The 24,664-nt window shown below is 39.1% G+C and overlaps 1 protein-coding gene and 1 pseudogene across 1 annotated transcript; one reads left to right on the forward strand and one right to left on the reverse strand.

Annotated features, from left to right (window-relative positions):
• Positions 1-14,205: 14,205 nt before the first annotated feature.
• On the forward strand, positions 14,206-15,174 carry OR10A5 (olfactory receptor family 10 subfamily A member 5). Its single transcript, XM_068555440.1, has one exon. It carries the CDS (start codon positions 14,221-14,223, stop codon positions 15,172-15,174), a length of 954 nt encoding a protein of 317 aa, XP_068411541.1. The 5' UTR covers positions 14,206-14,220.
• Positions 15,175-22,021: 6,847 nt separating this feature from the next.
• On the reverse strand, positions 22,022-24,664 carry LOC137772029 (protein RUFY3 pseudogene; annotated as a pseudogene).

Consider the following 24,664-nt stretch of genomic DNA (forward strand, 5'->3'; position numbering starts at 1 on the left):
CTGAAAAGAGCTCAGAGACACTGAGGCAGCTGAAAAGTGCTCAGGCTTTCTGTGAAGTAGGCCTATTTGCTTATCTTAAAGCATCAGCCTGAGGGGCAAGCATGTAATTTAACACACATCTCTCTCCAAAGACAGACGGAGGCCAGCGGGTGCCATCTTTGCACTCTCCCTCTGCCTCACTCCAGCTCACAGCTTTCTCTTGAGAAGGAGCTTATGTACTTGTCTGGTACCCTGATTTTTGGGGGTTGTCATCCAGAGGACACCTCTTGGTCACCTGGTTCTGGTGGCCAGCAAGGCTTACGCTCTAAGGTCCCATAGGACTGTAGTAAACAGAGAAGGAATTCTTAACTGGCTACCTCCCAAGGCACAGCAGAAAGGCAATAGACTAATGTGCCCAGCCTTTCTGTAAAAGAAGCCTGTTAGCTTATCTTCATAGGTGCAGCCTGAGGGGCAGGCTTCCTATTAAACACACATCTAAAGGCCCACTGTAATCCTTTTCAGAGACCTCAGCCAGTAGGATCTATCTTTGAGCTCTCCCTCTGCTGCAGTCCAGATCACCCGTATCTCGCAGAAAGGAGTGCACATGTCTAGTGCCCTGGTTTTTGTGACTGATGCCCAGGAGATACCCCTTGATTACCTGGTGGCCTGTGGGGCTTAGGTTCATGGGTCCCATTGGACTGTAACAAACAAAGAAGCAGTTCTTAACCAGTTACACCTCAGGGCACAGCAGAGAGTCAACAGACTAAGGCACCCAGTCTTTCTGTGGAAGAAGCCTATTAGCTTATCTTAAGGCTTTGAACTGAAGGGCAGGCTTCTAATTAAAAACACTTTTAAGGGCCAACGGTGATCCTCTTCAGAGACCTTGGAGGGCAGGCACTATCTTCACACTCTCCATCCACCACACTCCAGGTCACCAGTATCTCCCAGAAAGGAGTCTCTGCGCATGTCTGTTGCCCCAGTTGCTATGGCTGCCACCCCGGGAAAGCCCCTGGATTGCCTGGCTCTGCTGGCCAGTAGTTCTTATGTTCATGGGTCCCTAGGACTATAAAAAATGGAGAAACATTTCTTAACTGGCTACTGCCCCCTGGGGCACAGTACAGAGACAGCAGACTGAAATGCACCCCTGTCTTTCTGGGAAAGACGACAATAAGCTTATTTTCATAGCTGTGACTTAGGGGATAGGCTTCTAATTAAACACATATTGAAGGGCTGACTATAGTCCTCTCCAGAGACTGGGGAATCTAGCAGGTGTCATCTATGCCTTCTCCCTCTGCTCCTCCCGCAGGCCATCAGTGTCTCTGAGAAAACTTGTATACACATCTGGTACATTGACATTTGTGACTGCCACCCAGAGGATACATCCCTTGATAGCCTGGCTCTGGTGGCCAGTGAGACTCGTGTTCATGGGTTCAATGGGATGGTAATAAACAAAAAACAGTTCTGAACTGGTTATCACTCCAAAACTCAATGCAGAGGGAGCAGATAGAAATGTTCAATCTCCCAGTCTTCTCCTGAAAGATGTATATTTGAATACTTTAAAAGTTGCTGCCTACAGGTCTGACTTCCAATTAACCTGAATCTAGGTGCTAATAGGGATTCTCCCCTTTGGGACACTGATGGCTCTTGGCATACCCTCAACTACTGGGAGCCCACTAACAATAAAGTAGGTTGCTTGGACAATCACAAGGGTTTGAGAGACAGCCAAGAGCTAGGGCAGCATTGAACAATAAGTTTTATCTCCTATATGATGCCACTCCTTCAGACTGAGTGAGGTGGCTGTTTTATCTAATGTATAAAAACCCACACAGAGTCAAGGAAAATGAAGAAAAAGAGGGATATGTTCCAAATGAAGAGCAAGATAAAACCTCAGAAAAGAAGACCTTATGAAATGGAGATAAGTTATTTACCTGATAAAATTTAATATAATAGTCATAAAGATGCTCACCGGGCTCAGGAGAACAATGGCTGAACAAAGTGAGAATTTAAACAAAGAGAAAGAGAATTTTAAAAGTAGCAAACAGAAGTCACAGAACTGAAGAATACGTTAACTGAAGTGGAAAATATACTAGAGGGTCTCAAAAACAGACTAGATGAAATGTAAGAAAGGATCAGTGAACTCAAAGATAGGATCAGTGAACTCAAAAACAGACTAGATGAAATGTAAGAAAGGATCAGTGAACTCAAAGATAGGTTAGTGGAATTTGTTCAGTCAGAGCAGCAAAAAGAAAAAAGAATGAAAAAGAATGGAGATAGCTTAAGGAACTTAAAGGGCACATCAAGCAGAATAACATTTGGATTATAGGAATCTCCCCAGAGATGAATGTAATAAGAGAAAAAGAAGGTCATCACATAATGATAAAGGGCTCAATCTAACAATATTTGTAAATATTTATGGACCCAGCTAGGAATACCAAAATATATAAAGCAAAAATTAAAAGACCTTAAGAGAGAAATAAACAGCTATACAATAATAGTAGGGGACTTTAATATCCCAACTTCATTAATGGATAGATCACTCAGATAGAAAATCAATAAGGGAAGACTGGCTTTAAATAACATGATAGACTGGATAGACTTAACACACACATAGAGAACATTCCATCGAAAAACAACAAAATACACATTCTTCTCAAGTGCACATGGAACATGCTCAAGGATACTTCATATGTTAGGGCACAAAACAAGTCTTAATAAATATAAGAATATTGAAATTATATCAGGCATCTTTTCTGACCACAGTAGTATGAAACTAGAAACCAATTACAAGAAGAAAACTGGAAAATTCACAAATATATGGAGATTAAACACCATGCTACTGAACAACCAATGGATCAAAAAAGAAATATAAAGACAAATTTTTAAGAAATACCTTGAGACAAATGGAAATGGAAATACACATAAAAAAACTTACAGAATGCAGCAAAGGAAGTTCTAAGTGGAAAGTTCATAGCAATAAATGGCTATAATAAGAAACAAGAAAGGTCTCAAATAAACAACCTAACTTTGAACCTCAAGGAACTAGAAAAAGAGGAACAGATGAAGCCCAAAGTTAGTAGAAGGAGGGAAATAACAAAGATCAGAGTGGAAATAAGTGAAATAGAGACAAAAAGAGAATACAAAAGATCAAAGAAACTAAGAACTTGTTTCTTGAAAAGAAACACTAAATTGGCAAATCTTTAGCTAGACTCCCCAAGAAAAAAAAAGAGAGAGGACTCAAAATCAGAAATGAAAGGGGAGATGTTACAACTGATACTACAGAAATACAAAGGCTCATAAGGGATTACTACAAGCACTCATATGCCAACAAATTGGACAAATGGGTAGAAGAAGAAATGGATAAATTTCCAGAAACATACAGTCTACCAAGACTGAGTCATGAAGCTATAGAAACTCTGAACAGACCAATTACCAGCTAGGAGATTGAATCAGTAATCAAAAACCTCAAAAAACAAAAGTCCAGGACTAGATGGCTTCACTGGTGAATTCTACCAAACATTTAAAAAAGAATCAATACCAATCCTTCACAACCGTTTACAAAATATATGAGGAGGGAACACTTCCCAACTCATGTGAGGTCAGTATTACCCTGACACCGAAACCAGGAAAAACAATGTTTGTGAATAAGGACAAGAGAGGTAAAAATTGACTGTATAGGTAAGAAGAGGTCAGACCGTTCAGAACTTCTTTTTAACCATGTGATAGATTTTAGATATTAATCTAAATGCAGTGGACCACCATTGAAGCATATTAAGCAAGGGGCAATTTTTAAAAAAAGATAACTATGTCTACTGGGTAGATAATTTATTGTTAAGTGGCAAGAATGTAAAGAGAGACTAGTATAGGAATGGCAGGAGATCAGGTAAAAGCTGATGATGGTTTAGGATTGAAAAGGTGTCAAGGCCTATACTCATATTTCTTGCATGAGCAATCATGTTGATTAGAGATACCTTTCACTGAAATGGTAAAGTAAGGAAGACAAGCGTATATGGCTGTAGAGGCATGGCTGTGTGAGAGAGGTCAAGAATTTAGTTTCCAGTTTCTCAAAGAGAATACAATATAGTGTATATTTAAAGTAATATAATAAATACTGAAAGATTCGGTAAAACCGCAGTAACAGTTACTGAACCCAGCTCAATCCAAGTGTAAGAACTTTCAGTCCAGTGGGGAGCAGACATATAAACATTAGGACAATAGGTAATAATACATGCATAATGGTTAGAAGTAGTAGCAAAGTAAGAAGTATAAGAAGGAATGGGAGCCAAGGTTTAAGATTGTATGTGAGATAGGCATTCCAAGACAAATAAGTAGTAAGTGCAAAGGGTACAGAAGTAAGTCTTCTTATGTGTAAAAAGTGTAAACTCTGAAGCCAAAATGCCTGGGTTGTAATCCTGACTCTCTTCCTGAGTAGCTGTAAGACACTGGACAAATAACAGCATATCTTGACTCCGTGTCATCTATAAAATACAGATAATCACAGCACCTATTTCATTGCATTGCTATGAGGTTTAAATGAATTAATATATGTAAAACACTGTTGGACACTTAAGAAGCACTGTGGAAATGTTCAACATGCTGATATAATCATGATAATGACGATGGTGATAGCAGTGGTAATAATGATGAAAATAACATGGGAGAGATGTCTGGAGGAGATGAGGGTGGGGAGATAGGCAGGGGCCAAATATTCAAGAGTCTTCTATGCTAGGACTCTGAAACTTATTGTGAACTATCTTCATTAAAAAGTTTTAAGCATGAAGTAACAATCAGCTATGTGTTTGGAAAGACTTTCCTGGTAGTATTGTGGAGAATGGGTGGCTAGGGGACAAAGTCTGTGGGATGGAGACCAGTCAAAAGGCTTATACAATTGTCCATGAACCATAAACTCAGGGCAACACAAAATTACTTCTTAATCTCAGAACTTGAAGTCCTCCATCAAAATGGGTCAGCAGAGAAAGCAGTAAGCAGACCTGACTGATAAGAGGAAAGTCACTGCTTCCCTGGATCCCACCCACTCCTGTAAGCCTGCAGGCCAGTGAGGACTTAAGCTTCAAAGCTGGCCTGCTTGCCAGCAGGAGTTCATTAAGTGTGGCTCTGCAGCCTGAGGTCATTAGCCCTCTCCCCAGATCTGATCTTGTCTGTTCACCTAAGCTCTCCCTCCAGGCCCCAAGAGGAGGCCACTGGGAGCCTCCCTCAAGTGTGTTCCCTGAACAGCAGTGTGTCTCATTAACAGCTTTTTAATGAGGTCATGGTCTGTGACTGCTCATTAATAGGCTGGTTAGTCTGCAACCCCAGGGGTGGAAGAGACTGAGGATAGAAGCCAGGGGGAACAGAGCTCAGCCCAGCTAGAGCTGAGGAGAGGGAGAGAGAACTAACTCCCTTTAGGGAGAGATTCCAGCCCTGTACTCTTGGGTCTCCAGGGTCCCTTCCAGCTCTCAGTGACTATGACTCTGCAGATTGAGGTCTGCAGGGACCAGGGACAGGGGTGGGAGGAATTTCAACAGAGTCCAGTGACCCCAGGCTTGGACCAGCTCTTGGTCTAGAGAGACACTTGAGGAAATCAAGTACTCTTCAGGTTTTCTTTGATGCTTGTGTAAAGGGAATTTCCCTCTTGAAACTTTTTATCATCTTGCCTTCCATAATCATGGATTCCTTTGCTACCCCCTACATGCCCAAGGGCAGATTCTTTGTGCTATTTTCCAAGTCCTTTTAAACTATACTGGTCCTAGGAGTTCAGTTGTTGACCCTCTTCTCTCTTCCTTGTGTACTATCTCTTAGAGATCCCACCATTGCCAGGGTTTCAACAAATCACTACTGTGAGATGAAACTTCGGTATTGGCTTATATCTCCCACCAGGATTATTACTAGTGCCTCCTAATTGGTCTCCCAGCCTCCAGTCATACTGAAGACTTTTATATACGCCCCATTCTCATTCATCCTTCTCACCATCTCCAGAGTTCTTTCTAAATACATATGTGATGATCTGTCATAATCATGCTTTAAATCCTTACAATTCATCCTCATCTTCACAATGAAACTATGTTCTTAGCATGTCATACAAGCCCATGTATAGTCCAGCTCAAGCTTATCTTTCCAATCTCGTTCTTTCCATACCCCAACCCTGCAGTTGAATGCATAGTCAACAACTGTCACACTGATCTATTTTCTTTCCCCTTATACCAAGCATTTCTAGTTTCTCTAAGCATAGTCTTTTTTTATTCTCCTCAACAATTTAGAGTCTGAAAAACCTGGATTCAAATCCTGTGTCTGGTACTTAACAGCTATGCAAGTTCATAAAAATAACTCTAAATATCTATCCTTATATTTCATAATCTGTACATGGGATATAATATAATTATATAGCACATTCATAACCCAAATTAATAACATAATAATATATAATAAAATTAAAATTACATGAGCCAACCACTTCCACTCATGGAGCTGTATGATCTTTCTGTAGTATCTCTTTCAATTCAAAGGGGGGGATTGGTTATGTAGAATTCTCAAGAATGTTTGCTGTAATTGTAACATGAGAAATCTACTTAAATTCTATCTCCTCCCAGGAAGCAGGGTGAATTAAGTAACATTTATTGACAGAAAAATATGTTACATATTTTTAAATAAAGTATTAATTATTTCTCACGGGTTTCATCACAATTTTTAAAATAGGATACTTGTTTCAAAAAAGCAAGTAACTTGTTTAATTGTCACAGCAATTTAAGTGTCAGCAAGAATATTAATCTAGGTATGAGTCCAAAATATCATGTACTTTAAGATTGGGATTGACATATATACACTAATATGTATAAAATGGGTAACTAATAAGAACCTGCTGTATAAAAAAATAAATTCAAAAAATTCAAAAAAATAAAATAAAATAAAAATATTGCATATTCCTTCTTCTAAAATACAGAGGTAGAAGCTCAAAAGAAGTTATATGAAATAAGTAAATAAAATAATGTTTTACACGGAGATTAAAAGAGCTCTTAGGAGAGTGAAAATTAGCAAAGAAAACAAAACACAACAAAGAACAATGTTGAGATCAACTTCAGTGGAAATTATCTGATCTATTGTGTGATGAGCTATTTCTCTGGGAGAACTAGAAGTACTTATAAAATTACTTTTATTTTCTGAATGAAGAAGATACGTGGCACAGAGTAAGTGTTCAATAAATGGCAGAAATTATTACTAACCTGTTGTATCTTTACACAGTTTTTTCTGTCTAAAATTCCTCCGTCTCACCACCTCCTCCCCGTACTAAGTTAATTTATACTTATCTTTCAAGATTCAGCTCTAATTTTATTCTTTGGAATACAATTCTAAATGTTTTTCTTCTAGAAACACTCTCTAATTCCCCTAGATAAAGCTGAGGTCACTTGCCTTTGTCATACATATCTTGGTCTTATATTACTACTAAAGCATTTAAGATAATGTAATTAATTGTATTTTACATGCATATCTATCAGGTGAGTATAAGGACAACCTCTCATTATGTTCAAATTCCTTTGCCTGGCACTCACTAATACTCAATAAATGTCGAAATGAATGATTAAGTCCCAGATCATTACCTCTAGCAGTGATCTCTCACCCAAATGTGTTTCATGTTTCCACGTGCCTCCAAGACATTTCTGCTTAGGCAGCAAGGTATCTATCTAGCACAATGCTCTCAAACTAATGTATGAAATAAACTTTTATGAAGGATGCTTCCTTCTCCCTAATAACAGTGACAATAAACACAGCAAAGATATTTTCCACTAATTTTCTCCCCAAAATGTTCTTTTGCTTGTAAATATGTTTTCCTCAAAAGCCCCCCAAATTTTAACCCCCAAAGCCCACCAGAACTGTTATCCAAGATGTCCACAAAAAGATGTAAACATGACTATCCCTTTACTAGTAAACATACGTTGTTTGTGAGGGTTTATTTCCATACACTGATATAAACAACTCACCCAAAAGTGATAACTATCTGCTGTACTCCAAAGTTTTAAACAATTTATGTTACCCATAACGTAACGTATGAGGACACTTTGAGTACCAACAATCAAGGATGAATGATGTACCCATGAGTCCATAGAAAGAGAAAGAGGTGCACTTGAGTGCTCAGGCACCCTACTCAGCATAAAAGTCCAAACCATGCAGAACATGGATTAAGCATCGGAGCTTGTTGAAAGCGTGCTGAGCTGGTTAGCGGAGGGTTACCTACAGATGGTAAGTCAACTCCAACCCCTGTGTGGTATGCCTACATGATGAAATTCTGAACTCATGGTTACTTTGAATAAAACACAAACTCATTCTCCAGTCACTACATCTAGTCAATTTTTTTCTTATTACTTACCCTTCTTTTTTATTTAATTTTTCATTGATTTATTTTTACATTCCATCAGGGAACATGTATATACCGAGTTCTGAGAGTACAGTGGTGAACATACGTGCTGCTGTTTAGTTAGTGCTCATCCAACTAAATGGGTCAGAGAAGTAAACAGATGATTATGAAATTAAAACATCATTCAAGGTACTTTACTCTGCTCTAATGCTACAACTTGATAATCGGTATCATAGGAGTATACAACCAGTCTTCAACTCCTGCAAATTCTTCCTTGGCAACACTTTTTATTCATCCCTGTTAATTCCCATTGCCATTGCCATTGCCATTGGCTTGTTACTTATTCCTCTTTTTGATTCCCCCTTTTGTTGCCACATTCTTTCACTTGATCAGTGAACATTTACACACTGAATCTTGAAGGTACAACAAAAAATGAACAAGGTGCTGCCCTCTAAGAGCTCCTATGCAAAGTGCTTTACTGTGTAATAGTTCTACACTTTGATAAGTGCTATCATGGAACTATTCAACCAGTCTCTAAATCCTGCTAATTCTTCCTTGGCAAAATTCTTCCACATCCTTTGTTTCAATTCTCATTTACATTGCCACTGCCATTGGCCTAGCCAGGCCATTGTTCCTGAATTATTACTATATAAGCTTCCTCACTATTCTCATGGCTTGCATTCTTTCTTCCCAATCGTCCTTTACCCTCACTGCTAAGTACTGATTTACAGAATCCCTCAATTAAGAGAGGATTAAACAAAGAATTCACAAATAAATATATAATTATACAATGCTACCACTGCTATGAAGTAAACTAATAAAATTCTCTGAAGAAGAATAAATGGGACTCCTAATACAAGGAGGTCAGGGAACTCTTTTCTGAGGAAGTAACAACAGAAAATCGGAAAGTGGTATCAGAAAATTGAGTAGGAGTTAACCAGGTGAAAATTAGGAGGAAAAACATTAGAATCAAATGAATTAACCTATGCAAAGATCCTAATGCAGGAAAGTTTAGTGAATTAGTGGAAAAGAAGGAAGCCAATCTGACAAACATTAAGTGTAATTGCAGAAACGGTGATGATAGCAGTAATCAAAGTGATGTGGTCATCTTACAGTCAACTGGAATGCCCCTTCCTCTCCCTGATGGAAACCTTCAAGTCTCAAGTCAAACAGTACTTTGATGAAACCTGCTTTGTATGACATACACCAAGGCTTGGAATGTTTTCTATACTTAATCGCATTTCCTTTTCACAACAGGTATTGGGACATGGAGTAATTTTAATATCTTTCTCTAGGTCATAAGGCTAGAAATTAATAGGGGAGGAACCAGAATAAAAGTGTTGTTTTGTTTCAAGTGTCTTTTATTTTTATTAAAAATTTAATAAATGTGCATAAAATTAAGTACAAAATAATATACAATCAAAATATCTCCCTCTCAGGGTTGACCTCTGTTCTTCCCCACTTTCCTTGCCCAAAGGCAACAACTATTATCAATTCCTTGTGTATCTTTTGAGAAATTTACTGTTTACATATTTTATATGTAGGTTTATAATATTTATTTCTATTAAATAGATGTAATTTGTGTAATGTGTATACAATATCCTTCACCCTGCTTTTTTTCAAATAAAAATTTATCTTGGAGTTTATCCCACATTAATATATTCACAGTTGTGTAGTATTGCAGTGGAAAACCTACAATTTTTAATCAGTTGCCTATTGATGGAATTAAGACAATTTTTACAATATTTTACTGTTAAAAATTGTACTATAATAAGAAACAGTATAACCTTTCCTGTGTCTAAAATTGTATGACTCTTAAAGCCTGAATCACTAGCTCTATCCCGTACTGCTCTCTAGGCTTCTCAAAAGCCAGTAGCCTCAAGTCACTTGATCAACCTTTGGACAAGGGCTTATATCTTCTGCTTGTACAACTTCCTTAACAATGACCAGCCTACTATTAACAAAAAGACAAAAAGATCCTGTAATAAAGGAAGTCTATTTAATTGAGCCCTTTCTTTCAGCAGTTTTCTATTTCTTCCATCCTGGATTTTGTGTATAGCAACTACTTAGTCTTAAGTTCTTAATTGTTTATTTGTTCAGTGCCTGACTTCCCCCATTTGAATGTAAGCTTTATGAGCACGGAGACTTTGTTTTGTTCATTCCTCTCTCTAAGGGTCTATAACAATGCTTGTCATGTAGTAATTAGTCAGTAGTTGTTTTGAACAATTACTGGCTATTGGGAAAGTTATTATAACATGATATTCATGATATAGTAATATATATGCTGTAATAGAGTACATTAACATCCTTGTTAATATATCCCACCCCATCATACCAACCCTGTAAAATAAGCATATTATCTTTGCCTAAGCAATATGGAAACAGAAACTCAGAGAGTTTAATAAAATTGCTAGGCATCACAAACCAGAGAGTTCTAGTGCTGGGGTTAACTTAGGTCACTCAGAATCCAAAATGTGTGTGCTTTTCTCTACACAATCCTACATTCCTAGAGTATGGTTTTCCTTTCTTGAACTTCATCCAATTGCATCTGACGTTCCTTAGGGTCCCAAAGGACAGTGGAGTCAAGAAAGGTCAGTACCCTTGAGGAAGGGAAGGAAGAGGAGCTAAGGTGAGCCCAGAAACACCTGGGGGAAAATACAGATGCCAGCCCTTCACCTGGCCCTGAGGACAAAAGAGGCACAGCTGGGACTATATCTCCTAAGTCAGGACCGGGAGCATGGCCAACCCATCTAGTCTGCTCACTCATGCCTGACACAGAGAAGGCAGCAGTGACCTGAATTCAGGTCCAACTGCAACTGCACCTCATATGGAACTCAAATCCACAATCTTAGGGCTGCAACATCACAACTCATCTCAGGACTTAATGAAGCTCAGCTTCTTTATGTTTTGGCACAGAAGGAATTCAGCAAGAGGCAAAGTGATAGGTAAGAAGTAGATTTATTAATATAAGATGCTTGTGGCAGGCAAGAGGGCTCTGCCCCCAGAACTAAGTGGACTACATTTTTATAATCAAAGGAAAAGTGGGGAGGGGGAGAAGACCACCTTCTTCCTCTTCCTTTGTAAAGATGTTTCAGGAAAATGGGGCACAAGAGGATGGTCATGTCCCAGGTCTCAGGCAAGTTCCTGGGATGTGCCACCAAGTGAGGGTCCTTGCTTCATGCAGGAAAGAATTCAAGAGTGATCTATAGTAAAATGAAAGCAGGTGTATTGAGAGAGATACACATTCCATAGGCAGAATGAGGTCCAACTCAGAAGGCGAGAATGGTCCTGAAATATGGGGTGACTAGCTTTTATGGGCTGAGTAATTTCATAGGTTAACAAGTGGGAGGATTATTCCGACTATTTTGGAAAAGGGGCAGAGAATTCCAGGAGTTGGGTCATCACCCACTTTTTGGCATTTTACTGTCGGCCTCAGAACTGTCATAGTGCCTGTGGAGTGTCATTTAGCATATGCTAACGTAGTACAGTGAGCACATTGTAATACAGTACGGCTCAAGGTCCACTGGAAGTCGTATCTTCTGCCACCTCGGGCTTGGTTGGTTCTAACCAGTTTTTGTCATAACCGATTTTTCTCAATGGCTGTGTTATTCTTTAAGGATTGTGCCCTGTTCCATTCCCTCCTGTCTCACAGCTGTTAATTGTTCATCCAGGACAGGAAGTAAGACCTCCCTGATTCCTCTTCTGGTCCTTCTGACAGCAGAACCAGAGTTCCTCAAACACTCAGGGGCGTGTGTGAAGCATAGGTGTCAGGCAGAGCTGAACAAGGCAGATCTCCCTATTGGGCACAGGCAAGGCTCTTACCAAGGGATGAATCAACCAGGGACCCCTCTCCAGATTCGGTTGCTCAACTAGACAAGGTTTGGCAGGGTTTGTCATGACACCTAATTCTATTCCTATGTCCACACTGGAAAGATCTTATCATTTTTCACCTTCCTGAGCCTCAGTTTCCACTTTCTGTGTCATAAGATAAGTGAGATCTGAGACCACAAGAAGATTGAGATTACCCAGGTTATTTTCCAGTTCTGACTGTAAAGCATTCTGGCTCAGAAAAATTCCAGTCTCTGCAGCTTTGACAGAATATATACCTCCTGAAGTCTTGACTGTCCTCTAATTAACTCAGGGAAGACTTGCCTCACTGGAACATGCACAAGGTAGATCACATCAAGTACACTATTTCTTTAGGACAATTCTATGGGTGCAGAAAGCCTAGAAGACAGGGTTCCTCCTCCTGGGACAGTCAGCTAATGATTAACAGAAGAATGTTCTTCTGGAAGTTTTGGAGGGACTAGCAGGGAGCCTGAAATGTCTTTTGATTGTGTTACGTGGTTTTGCTTTTTTCTTTTTATTTGTTTCCTGCCTGAATGCGTAAAGGAAATTTTCCCTATCCTAAAATTTTTTTAAAATAAATAACACAAAGATCAAGACATATTGGTATATTTCCATTATTTTCTGTGTGTGTGTATATTAAGGAATGCTTTCAGTTTAAAAAAAAAAGCTCAGTGATTTTTATTTTTTATGGTATTTTCACAATTTCAATTTTATATTTTCATAATAAAGTACATGCTAGATGTTCTGCACATCTTTAGCCAACTTCATTTTCATCCCTATTGCTTAGAAAGCCATCAGAGAATTTATTAGGTGTCCCTACTCCTTATACATTCCCCCCAACAAGATACCGTATACTTACTGTATCAAGACCTTCATTGTGATTTAATATAATTGATTATTTAAATAACTCCTCCGTTAGATTCTAAGCTTCAGAGAGAAATCAATCATCACATTGCCAGTACCTCAACAGAAGTGGAATAAATATTGAATTTTTTCATAGCATTTAAGATTCCAGCTCTTATTTAATATAGTCCAAGTTAATTGTTTATTCATGAGTATTATCTTTCAAACATTCACTCTAATGTTCTTCTTATTTTTCACAGAATTTTTGTGGGAATATGTTTCTTTTTTCCAATTTGTCCACTTTAGAAAGAGAAGTATTTGGAATCTCCTGGGACACACTCACTATCTACTTAGTTGTACTACAGTACTCCTCTCAGATCTTAATTTTGAAAGCCAGTGGATATTCTGGGTCCTGACAATGAAATGTCAATTACAGCTTTGCTGGACTGAGGAGAAAGATCCTAAGGTTGTTACCTCATAATCTGATTAGGCAAGAAGGAATAGGCATTATATGATGTAAAATACTATACAGCTCTTACATGGGAAGGAGGGAAAAAAGTGCATTAAAACGACTACATTCTATAGACATTCTTCCTACGCACCCCCTTGCCACTTTTTCTCCTATTTGAGTCACCTCAAAACAAAACATGAAAAAACACGACTTTTTCTACTGTATACACTCTCAAGTTATCTTAGGATTGAAGTCTTTAAATGTACACAAAAAAGGTAAGTACAGCTTTGGGCAGTAGATGGAGAAGATAAACACCATGAATCTTTGAAGCAGGGGGATACAAAATAGGTATACATGGAAAATTTATACTGTTTTCCATCTAACTCCACTCCATTTCCTCAGGACACCTTTCATTTAACCCTGCTAAAAAGGTATTAAGTGTGCAGCAGAAAATGGATGTGTGTGAATATGATCCAGGTTGTTTTAGCAAATATGGTAACAAAGTGGAAAATGGATCACAAAGAATAAGAGTGGGGAACATTAAGCCATTGCCCGTTTCAGAGCTCAGGCTCTGGCCTTTCTTCCTTGTGTCTTTATTCTTAGACAACACAAGGCCCTTTCTCTTGCAACTGAAATCCTGATCTTGCCTCTTTCCCTGACACTAAGAAGGAGTCTGAAACACAAATCCAGAATCTGACTCTTCCAATCAAGAATCTCTCTCTATGACCACAGCTTGGAATTCATTCCTATATCAATGGCTGAAGGAAACTGGACAAGAGTTAGTGAGTTTATCCTCATGAGTTTCTCTTCCCTACCTGCTGAAATACAGTCATTACTCTTCCTGACATTTTTAATCGTCTACCTGGTCACCCTGCTGGGAAACAGCCTCATCATTCTGGTTACCTTGGCTGACCCCATGCTGCACAGCCCCATGTACTTCTTCCTCAGGAACTTGTCTTTCTTAGAGATTGGCTTCAACCTAGTCATTGTGCCCAAGATGCTGGGGACCCTGATTGCTCAGGACACAACCATCTCCTTTCTTGGCTGTGCCACTCAGATGTATTTCTTCTTCTTCTTTGGGGTTTCTGAATGTTTCCTCCTGGCCACAATGGCATATGACCGCTATGTAGCCATCTGCAATCCCTTGCACTACCCAGTCATCATGAACCCTTGGACACGGGCAAAACTGGCTATTGCCTCCTGGTTTCCAGGCATTCCCATGGCTACTGTGCAGACCACGTGGCTCTTCAGCTTTCCATTCTGTGGCACCAACAAGGTGAACCACTTCTTCTGTGACAGCCCACCTGTGCTGAGGCTGGTCTGTGCAGACACAGCACTGTTTGAGATCTATGCCATTGTTGGAACCATTCTGGTCGTTATGATACCCTGCTTGCTGATCCTATGTTCCTACACTTGCATCATTGCTGCCATCCTCAAGATTCCATCAGCTAAAGGGAAGCACAAAGCCTTCTCTACCTGCTCCTCCCACCTCCTTGTTGTCTCCCTTTTCTATGTATCTTTAAGCCTCATCTATTTCCGTCCTAAGTCCAATAATTCTCCTGAGAGCAAGAAGGTGCTATCACTGTCCTATACTGTTATGACTCCCATATTGAACCCCATCATCTACAGCCTGAGAAATAATGAGGTGAAGAATGCCCTTGGCCGAACATTCTACAAGGCCCTAGGCCTTAGAGACTGCATCCCATAGACATTAAGAAAAAGATTAAAGTCTTTCGAATAGGGAACAATCAGTTTGATATTTAGAATTCCTCTGCCTCTGCCTATCTCCATTATGATGAAACCCAGCTGCTGAAATGACTATTGGAAAGCTTTGGAAAGCTCAGTGAAAACACAGAGGTAGTTTAGACCTGTCACTACCACCTGGAAACCTCCTCTGCCTGCCCATTATGGACTTACATTCTTTTTCTTATCATCATTTTAACACTTCTGTGGCCAAGTAATTCCAGATATTCACATTCCTGTGTTCACACTGTGAACAGTATGAAACTGCTTATAAGCCTAACATGGGGACACACATAATAAAAGAGGGCACAACCCATCAAAAATCACCTTGTGTCTTTGTCTTCCTTTGGGCAAATCTGACTGCATTCATCAGATAGGAAACCCTATGAGTCCTCCCAATGCATAACTCTCCTCACTGCCTTATTTTAGTTCTCATGTCCTTGAGGGAGTGTTAGTTCTTTCAAGCTCACTCGTATGTATTGTATGGATATAAGAAAGTGGGTCAATAATTCCCATACCTATACCTTTATAGGTCCAACAATGATTTATTCCTCATTCTATTTATCCCAGGAAGAATGACCTGAGCTTCCACAGGCTCTCTCTCTAGATTTGGGGTTTCAGTGGTTATTTGTTTAATGATCATTCTTAATCATTAACTTAGGTTCTTACACCTTGTTGAAGTAATATCATAAATTTCAATCATGATGCTGCTTTCATTAAGGATTAAAATGGATCCAGCTAACTCCAGCATAGCTCTTCTTTAACCACAAAAAGATTCCTCATTCTTTTTATAACTTCATAGTACTCTGCTTTGTAGATACACCATAGTTTATTTAATGAGTCTTTTACAATTACAAAGAATAGCTTTATGCATGTGCCTTTTAATGCTTTTGCCAGTGTATCTGACATATGGAAATCTAGAAATTAGATTTATTGGGCCAAGTGTAAATACATACATAGTGTTGCTATATTGGCACATTTCCCTCCAAATTGATTGTACCATTTTATACTCTCAACAGCAATTTATGAGAGTTCTTGTTTCCTCACAGCCACATCAATAATATTTGTCATCAATCATTTGCAATTTTGCTTATATAATAGGTAAAGAAACATAATTAAATTTTAATTTGAATAAATTTTGAAGAATACAGAGGGAATACATGAGTAAATCAGAGAAAAGTCATGCATTTCATTTAGACTTCTGAGTTCATAGGTTAGATGATTAGCAGTTGGTGATGTCTTGGTACTCTATTTTCTCTACTCAAAAGGTTCTTTTGACCTTCATTTTAGCCAAATCCATCTCATCTTTCATGGTCTACTGCAATTCCTCAAGCAGCATAAATGCTCATCCTACATGCATCTATTCTAAGTTTGTCAATACACAAGTTAAATTCTGTGTCTACTATCCTCTACTTATTTTTACATGTTTGTCTTCCCCCAATGTACCTGTAACTCTTTGAAAATGAATGCTGCATAAATGTTTCTGTTTTACTACAACATAGGCATTCCTGGAAACCTTATGTTCTGCAAAACTCACACTAAAATACTATGGAGAAATAAGGTTAAGGCAAATCACTCAAAATATATGCAAATTTGAAGCCAGAGCATTAACAGAAAGAATAACTGGTACATGGAGAGACAACATAGACTGTCCAGGCATGCAGCTCAGAGAGGCTGGAGATTGCCACAGTAGATAGTCAACATGCACAAACAGTAGAATAAAATTGCCAACGATGGTTTATTTAGAAAAAGAGTATTTGGTGCTGAGACAATGCAGATGGATGTGATGCTCTAAACCAGTGGGGCAGCCCTTATATGGCCACAGGAGTCAGTACCACTTTCCAGGAGCCACAAGCTACACAGAGCAAGGGGTGCCCCTTTCTGTGGATGAAGCCTAAGGTACAGGCATACCTTTAAAACTCTCTTAAAAACAGCTAAGAGAGCTCCTGATGTCAAGATCTCAGGACATTTACTTAGATATTGAAGACTATCACTTTACTCAATCTATTCTGATTTGCTTTGCCCAATTAAAAGTTACATACAATGAAATTATTTCGCTTTTTTTCAATAGTGTATGCAAGATAAGTAAGTGAATGGATAATCTAGCTGAGAAATGATGATGACTTGTAATAGAGTGGTATTAGTAGAAATTAATTCAAAATATCTTTTACAGGAAAAATTGATAGGACTTGATGGTGGATTGCATGTGGAGAAATATACCACTCAAGAGTGGGGGGTTGATTCTAGAGCTAGACCAGTTCCTATGGTAGAGTACAGGTGTTCTGAAAGTCTAGGGGAGATCCATAAAAGAGGTACAAGAGAGATTTTTTTTCCAGAAAAGTCAAGCCTAAAGCTTTTTCCTTCATATCCCTGTTATGAGTCCCCTTTCACTTTTTAGGAACATCCACCAAAACATGCAGTAACTGATCTTCCCTTGTGACCAGATACTTCCATCATAGGCCAGGTTACCCCAGAATCGGATATGGAGGCAAGGATTCAAGTACAAGTGATTTATTAAGGAGAAACCATTAAATGAGTGGGAAAAGTAAAAGGGGAATGGAGAACAAGATAAGCAAAATAATTTCAGGGGAAATCCCAGTTCCCTTCTGGATCTCCAGAGCATAAATAAATCACAGAGTTTGTTCTGCTTCAGGTCATAGGAAGGAGGCCTTTTCATACTCCCAGTTGTAGGGAAGAGGGAGAACTAAAGCCAGGTCGCCAGTGCCCGGGGGCATTCTTCTGAAGGTCTCACTTACAAGCTATTAGAAGTTAAGATTGCAGAAGCTGACACAGAAGGTTGCACTGAGCTGGGCAAAATGAATCAAGAGGATTAAGGAGGAACTCCAACAGCATCCATTACAATCTGCCCTTCAGACATGCTTTCCATCATCTGAGTGTTTTGAGTCAACAAAAAACTCCAAGCTTTTAATCAAAACATTAAAAAACGACCACTAAAGAAATGGCCACTGAAACCCCAAATCTTTTTGTTTTTTTTAACATCTTTATTGGAGTATAATTGCTTTACAATGGTGTGTTAGTTTCTGCTTTATAACAAACTGAATCAGTTATACATATACATATTTCCCCATATCTCTTACCTCTTGCATCTCCCTCCCTCCCACCCTCCCTATCCTACCCCTCTACGTGGTCACAAAGCACCGAGCTGATCTCCCTGTGCTATGTGGCTGCTTCCCACTAGCTATCTATTTTACGTTTGGTAGTGTATGTATGTCCATGCCACTCTCTCACTTTGTCCCAGCTTACCCTTCCCCCTCCACATATCCTCAAGTCCATTCTCTAGTAGGTCTGCATCTTTATTCCTGTCTTCTAGGTTCATCCACCTCACTACAAATAACTCAGTTTCGTTTCCTTTTATGGCTGAGTAAGATTCCATTGTATATATGTGCCACATCTTCTGTATCCATTCATCTGTTGATGGACACTTAGGTTGCTTCCATGTCCTGGCTATTGTAAATAGAGCTGCAATGAACATTTTGGTACATGACTCTTTTTGAATTATGGTTTTCTCAGGGGTTATGCCCAGTAGTGGGATTGCTGGGGCATATGGTAGTTCTATTTTTAGTTTTTTAAGAAACCTCCATACTGTTCTCCATAGTGGCTGTATCAATTTACATTCCCACCAACAGTGCAAGAGGCTTCCCTTTTCTCCACACCCTCTCCAGCATTTATTGTTTGTAGATTTTTTGATGATGGTCATTCTGACCGGTGTGAGATGATATCTCATTGTAGTTTTGATTTGCATTTCTCTAATGATTACTGATGTTGAGCATTCTTTCATGTGTCTGTTGGCAATCTGTATATCTTCTTTGGAGAAATGTCTATTTAGGTCTTCTGCCCATTTATGGATTGGGTTGTTTGCTTTTTGATATTGAGCTGCATGAGTTGCTTGTATGTTTTGGAGATTAATCCTTTGTCAGTTGCTTCATTTGCAAATATTTTCTCCCATTCTGAGAGTTGTCTTTTCGTCTTGTTTATGGTTTCCTTTGCTGTGCAAAAGCTTTTAAGTTTCATTAGGTCCCATTTGTTTATTTTTGTTTTTATTTCCATTTCTCTAGGAGGTGGGTCATAAAGGATCTTGCTGTGATTTATGTCATAGAGTGTTCTGCCTATGTTTTCCTCTAAGAGTTTGATGGTGTCTGGCCTTACAGACACCTTAGGTCTTTAATCCATTTTGAGTTTATTTTTGTGTATGGTGTTAAGGAGTGTTCTAATTTCATTCTTTTACATGGAGCTGTCCAGTTTTCCCAGCACCACTTATTGAAGAGGCTGTCTTTCCTCCACTGTATATTCTTGCCTCCTTTATCAAAGATAAGGTGACCATATGTGCGTGGGTTTATCTCTGGGCTTTCTATCCTGCTCCATTGATCTATATTTCTGTTTCTGTGCCAGTACCATACTGTCTTGATGACTGTAGCTTTGTAGTATAGTCTGAAGTTAGGGAGCCTGAGCTCCGTTTTTCTTTCTCAAGGTTGCTTTGGCTATTCAGGGTCTTTTGTGTTTCCATACAAATTGTGAAATTTTTTGTTCTAGTTCTCTGAAAAATGCCAGTGGTAGTTTGATAGGGATTGCATTGAATCTGTAGATTGCTTTGGGTAGTAGAGTCATTTTCACAATGTTGATTCTTCCAATCCAAGAACATGGTATATCTCTCCATCTATTTGTATCATCTTTAATTTCTTTCATCAGTGTCTTATAATTTTCTGCATACAGGTCTTTTGTCTCCTTAGGTAGGTTTATTCCTAGATATTTTATTCTTTTGGTTGCAATGGTAAATGGGAGTGTTTTCTTAATTTCACTTTCAGATTTTTCATCATTATTGTATAGGAATGCAAGAGATTTCTGTGCATTAATTTTGTATCCTGCTACTTTACCAAATTCATTGATTAGCTCTAATAGTTTTCTGGTAGCATCTTTAGGATTCTCTAAGTATAGTATCATGTCATCTGCAAACAGTGACAGCTTTACTTCTTCTTCTCCTATTTGTATTCCTTTTATTTCTTTTTCTTCTCTGATTGCTCTGGCTAGAACTTCCAAAATTATGTTGAATAATAGTGGTGAGAGTGGGCAACCTTGTCTTGTTCCTGATCTTAGTGGAAATAGTTTCAGTTTTTCACCATTGAGGATGATGTTAGCTGTGGGTTTGTCATATATGGCCTTTTTTATGTTGAGGTACGTTCCCTCTATGCCTACTTTCTGCAGAGTTTTTATCATAAATGGGTGTTGAATTTTGTCAGAAGCTTTCTCTGCATCTATTGAGATGATCATATGGTTTTTCTCCTTCGATTTGTTAATATGGTGTATCACGTTGATTGATTTGCATATATTGAAGAATCCTTGCATTCCTGGGATAAACCCCACTTGATCATGGTGTATGATCCTTTTAATGTGCTGTTGGATTCTGTTTGCTAGTATTTTGTTGAGCATTTTTGCTTCTATGTTCATCGGTGATATTGGCCTATAGTTTTCTTTCTTTGTGACATCTTTGGTATCAGAGTGATGGTGGCCTCATAGTATGAGTTTGGGAGTGTTCCTCCCTCTGCTATATTTTGGAAGAGTTTGAGAAGGATAAGTATTAGCTCTTCTCTAAATGTTTGATAGAATTCGCCTGTGAAGCCATCTGATCCTCGGCTTTTGTTTGTTGGAAGATTTTAAATCACAGTTTCAATTTCAGTGCTTGTGATTGGTCTGTTCATATTTTCTATTTCTTCCTGGTTCATTCTTGGAAGGTTGTGCATTTCTAAGAATTTGTCCATTTCTTCCAGGTTGTCCATTTTATTGGCATATAGTTGCTTGTAGTAATCTCTCATGATCCTTTGTATTTCTGCAGTGTCAGTTGTTACTTCTCCTTTTTCATTTTCCAGTTCTATTGATTTGGGTCTTCTCCCTTTTTTTCTTGATAAGTCTGGCTAATGGTTTATCAATTTTGTTTATCTTCTCAAAGAACCAGCTTTTAGTTTTATTGATCTTTGCTATAAGAGTATTTTAAAATCCTGGAGGAACACAAGGGAGAGAGTAATTAATTATATCCAGTTGGGGATAGGAATGGTCAGAAAAGGTTTTATTAGGAAGTTGACATTAGATTTTGGGTTAAAGAATGAATATTAATATGGTTTATCTGCGTTTCACTAAGGCATTTGATGAACTCTTTCATGAGACCTTTGTTACTATGTTAAAGAGATATGTTGCAGATGACAGTACCTATAACTGTGTTTATTTATTTTTTATAGAATTTTTTAAAAAATTAATTAATTTATTTATTTTTGGCTGCTTTGGGTCTTCGTTTCTTTTTTTTTTTTTTAGAATTATTAGATTTTATTTTTCCCCACTACTCTTAAAACTCAGCTTCACCAAGTAACAGGTCAGACTTCTGCAGTAACAACTCTTTTCTGGGCTGTAACCCTTTTCAGGAGGCAGAATTTATCAAATATGGTTCCAGGATGTTTCCACCCCATAATTCTAAGCCACTTACAGAATCATATCTTCTTAGGTCTTAACTGGAATCAAACAATCTAGACACATGTAACATAATCAAAAGAGCATAAACCATTTCTTTTCCTTCCCCTGCTGAATGCACTTCCCTCTTTTTCCCCAAAGGGTTTGTTACTAAGAGATGTTGAAGTATCTTACTTTCCAAGAAACCTGTCTACCAGTTCTGAATCTGAGCCTGGAATAAGGGATCCCTTATTCACAAAAGTATTTAATAAATATTCTAAGCTAATTATTCTCAGCCAAGACAAATTAAATTTGTTTTACTTTACACCTGACATAGCTTTGCTTCAGTACTTCCTACTTGCAAAAGTCAAACCCTATCTTTAAAACCCCTTATAATTTCCATGACTGAGAGGAAAGAGGGAGTGGGGAAGAGCTGGCTTGTTGTGTAGTAGGGGATTCTGAAAAGGGCAGATATTTAGTTTTGAAGTCACTAAGTGGAAAAACACCAAATGTTCTTCCTCCTTATTCTGATAATAAAAACACATTTAGGCCAGAACTAGAAAATTCTGGTCCTAAAACTATAATATATTATAATAGTTTTAAGTACATTCAAAATTTATATTACTCTTTAATTTCTTTTCCCTGAGTTTGGGTTCACAGTTTGGTAGAGATACTTTAAAGAAGAGGTAGTTAGTGGGGGTAAAGAAGAAATAATGTTTGTGTCTAGCAGCATCTGGGAAAATATGTAACATCTGTCATTTCAATCTCAGTTAACAATTATCTTTTCCTCTTGAATCTGAAAATGTAACAGAGGGATGATCGTTTTCCTTTTTTTTTCTTATCTGCCAAGGACCCTCTCTCCTATAACATCCACCCCAGTAGTATTATCACTATTCATAAAAATGAACAGCCCTTCCAAACGCTCCAAAGTGGGGTTGTTTAGATTTAGCAGAGAGAAGCTCAACTGAGTAACTTTTATTCATACAGTCATTAGAGAAAATGAGCAGAATTCCAGCACTGCCAACCACTGCCTTTTCTCCCTGGACCCGGTTTATTTAAATCATTCCTGTCAATTCTTGAGTTGATTCTAAAGTCTGGGCTCTAGGGGATCCTGACATCTAACACAGGTAGAGACATTTTGGTCCAGATCTCAGCCTCCAGTCTTACAATGGGCTGCTGGAATATTGTTTCATCAGATGCTCATGACAGGGATTGCAAACTCGCTCAGGCTTGATACTTGAAGGAAGAGGCAGTTCGTTTGTTGAGCAGGCATTACAGAAGGTTCCTCTGCAGTTCTTACACACATTCTTTGTTAGGCTGCAGTCTTCCTGGCACAGCTGACACGTCTGTGGCTGTTCAGAGGGCAGCGGCTGTTCCTGTTCATTCACAGGGTGAGACTGCAGCCTGTGGCTTTCTTCCAGGGGCTTTTTTAGTTTAACATTTTCCTCTTGAATTTTGTGCTTCCCATCCGTTTTGGGTTCTGGCTTCTGGGAACCCTTTCCTGGGATGCTCTTGTTGTTTTGTAACCTTCTTTCTCTTTCCTGTTTTAGTTCTAACTCAAGCTGGTTCCGCTGCCTGGTGAGCTCCTCCACTTCCAGCTGCAGACTGTTGATCTTGTCTCCGAAGTCCTGCTTGAAGAGCCGGTTGTCCAATTCAGCAGACTGGCGGCCTCGCTCAGCCTGGCGCAATCTTTGTTCAAGTTGTTTAATGGTAGCAGCCATCTGATTAGTCTTCTCTTCCAAGCGACTGTTTAGTTCACTTTTCTGTTTTACTCCTAAGTCTGAACTCTGCAACTTAAAGGCAAGTTCATGCTTAAGAGCCCTGAGATCATCCAGCTGCTGCCGCAGAGACACCAGGGCATCCTGCTTCTCACAGACATCCTTCTCCAGCATCTTCATAGCCAGTTCCATCTCCTGTCTCATGCTGATCTGGATCTCCAGTTCTTTTTCAACATCCAGTCGTAGTTGTGTCTCCTCCTTTAAGTGCTTCCTTGCTTCACTCAGTGCTTGCCCTTCTGAAGTTCTGTCTGGCTTAGGGCCCTTCCGATTAGATTCCAATATGTAGGAGCTTTCCTCTTTAACTCGTTCCATATCTTCTTGCAAGGTAATAATCCTGTTGTTTGCAACTGCAAGCTCCTCTGTCAGTTTAGTGTTGGATTTTTCTAATGCATCCACTTTTGCCTGAAGGTTGTTTACAGTAGCATTCAGATGTCTGTTGAGTTCTTCTACATAGTTCTTCTGATCCAGAATTGCAGTAATCTGGCCATCTCCTTCACTACCTTTACTGCTGTTCCCATCCTTGAGATACATTGAAAAATCTATAACTCCAACCTGAGAGTCCAAATCTTCTCCTTTCATACAGAAATTGGCATCAATGACATTCAGACCCACCAACAGACCAGCAATTATAGCTCCCTCTTCTTCCATCATGAGGGCATTGGGTTCATAGAATTCACTGAGAAGTTCCTTCTTATTGATCAGAGCTTTCATATACTCCGAAAGTTTCTTTTGCATCAATGCCAAACGAAGCCAGGCTCTTCCTCTGCCTACTGGTGTCTTAAGTCCTGGAAGATCTTTAACACTTGCTGTTATCTCTGCAGCTTCTGGAACAAGCTTTTCTACCAGTTCTAGAGGCCCCCAGAAGGATTTATTTTGTCCAAGAAAAGTTTTCTTAGCTTTCAAGCCGTGTTTCAGGCAATGCTCCATCACCACAAAGAACTGCTGGAGAGGTGCGTAGTCAGAGTCCAGAGTTCTCCCTAGGTTCAGAGCAGATTCAATCAAGCCCTTGATACTCAGCTTGGCCATGTTCATCAGGTTCATGCGTTCGTTAGCCATGAGATAATTAGGATGGTGTTTGCCGCCGCCGCCGCCGCCGCCGCCGCCGCTCGGGTAGTTCAGCAGCAGGAAGGGCAGCGGGGAGCCCGGCGACGGCGGGGTCCTCCAGGAGCGCTGTTGCTGCGGCGGCGGGCGCGCTACGAAGCCGGCGCCTCCATCGCCCGGGTA

Source organism: Eschrichtius robustus, chromosome 11 (assembly GCF_028021215.1).
Source record: "Eschrichtius robustus isolate mEscRob2 chromosome 11, mEscRob2.pri, whole genome shotgun sequence".
NCBI lineage: Eukaryota > Metazoa > Chordata > Mammalia > Artiodactyla > Eschrichtiidae > Eschrichtius > Eschrichtius robustus.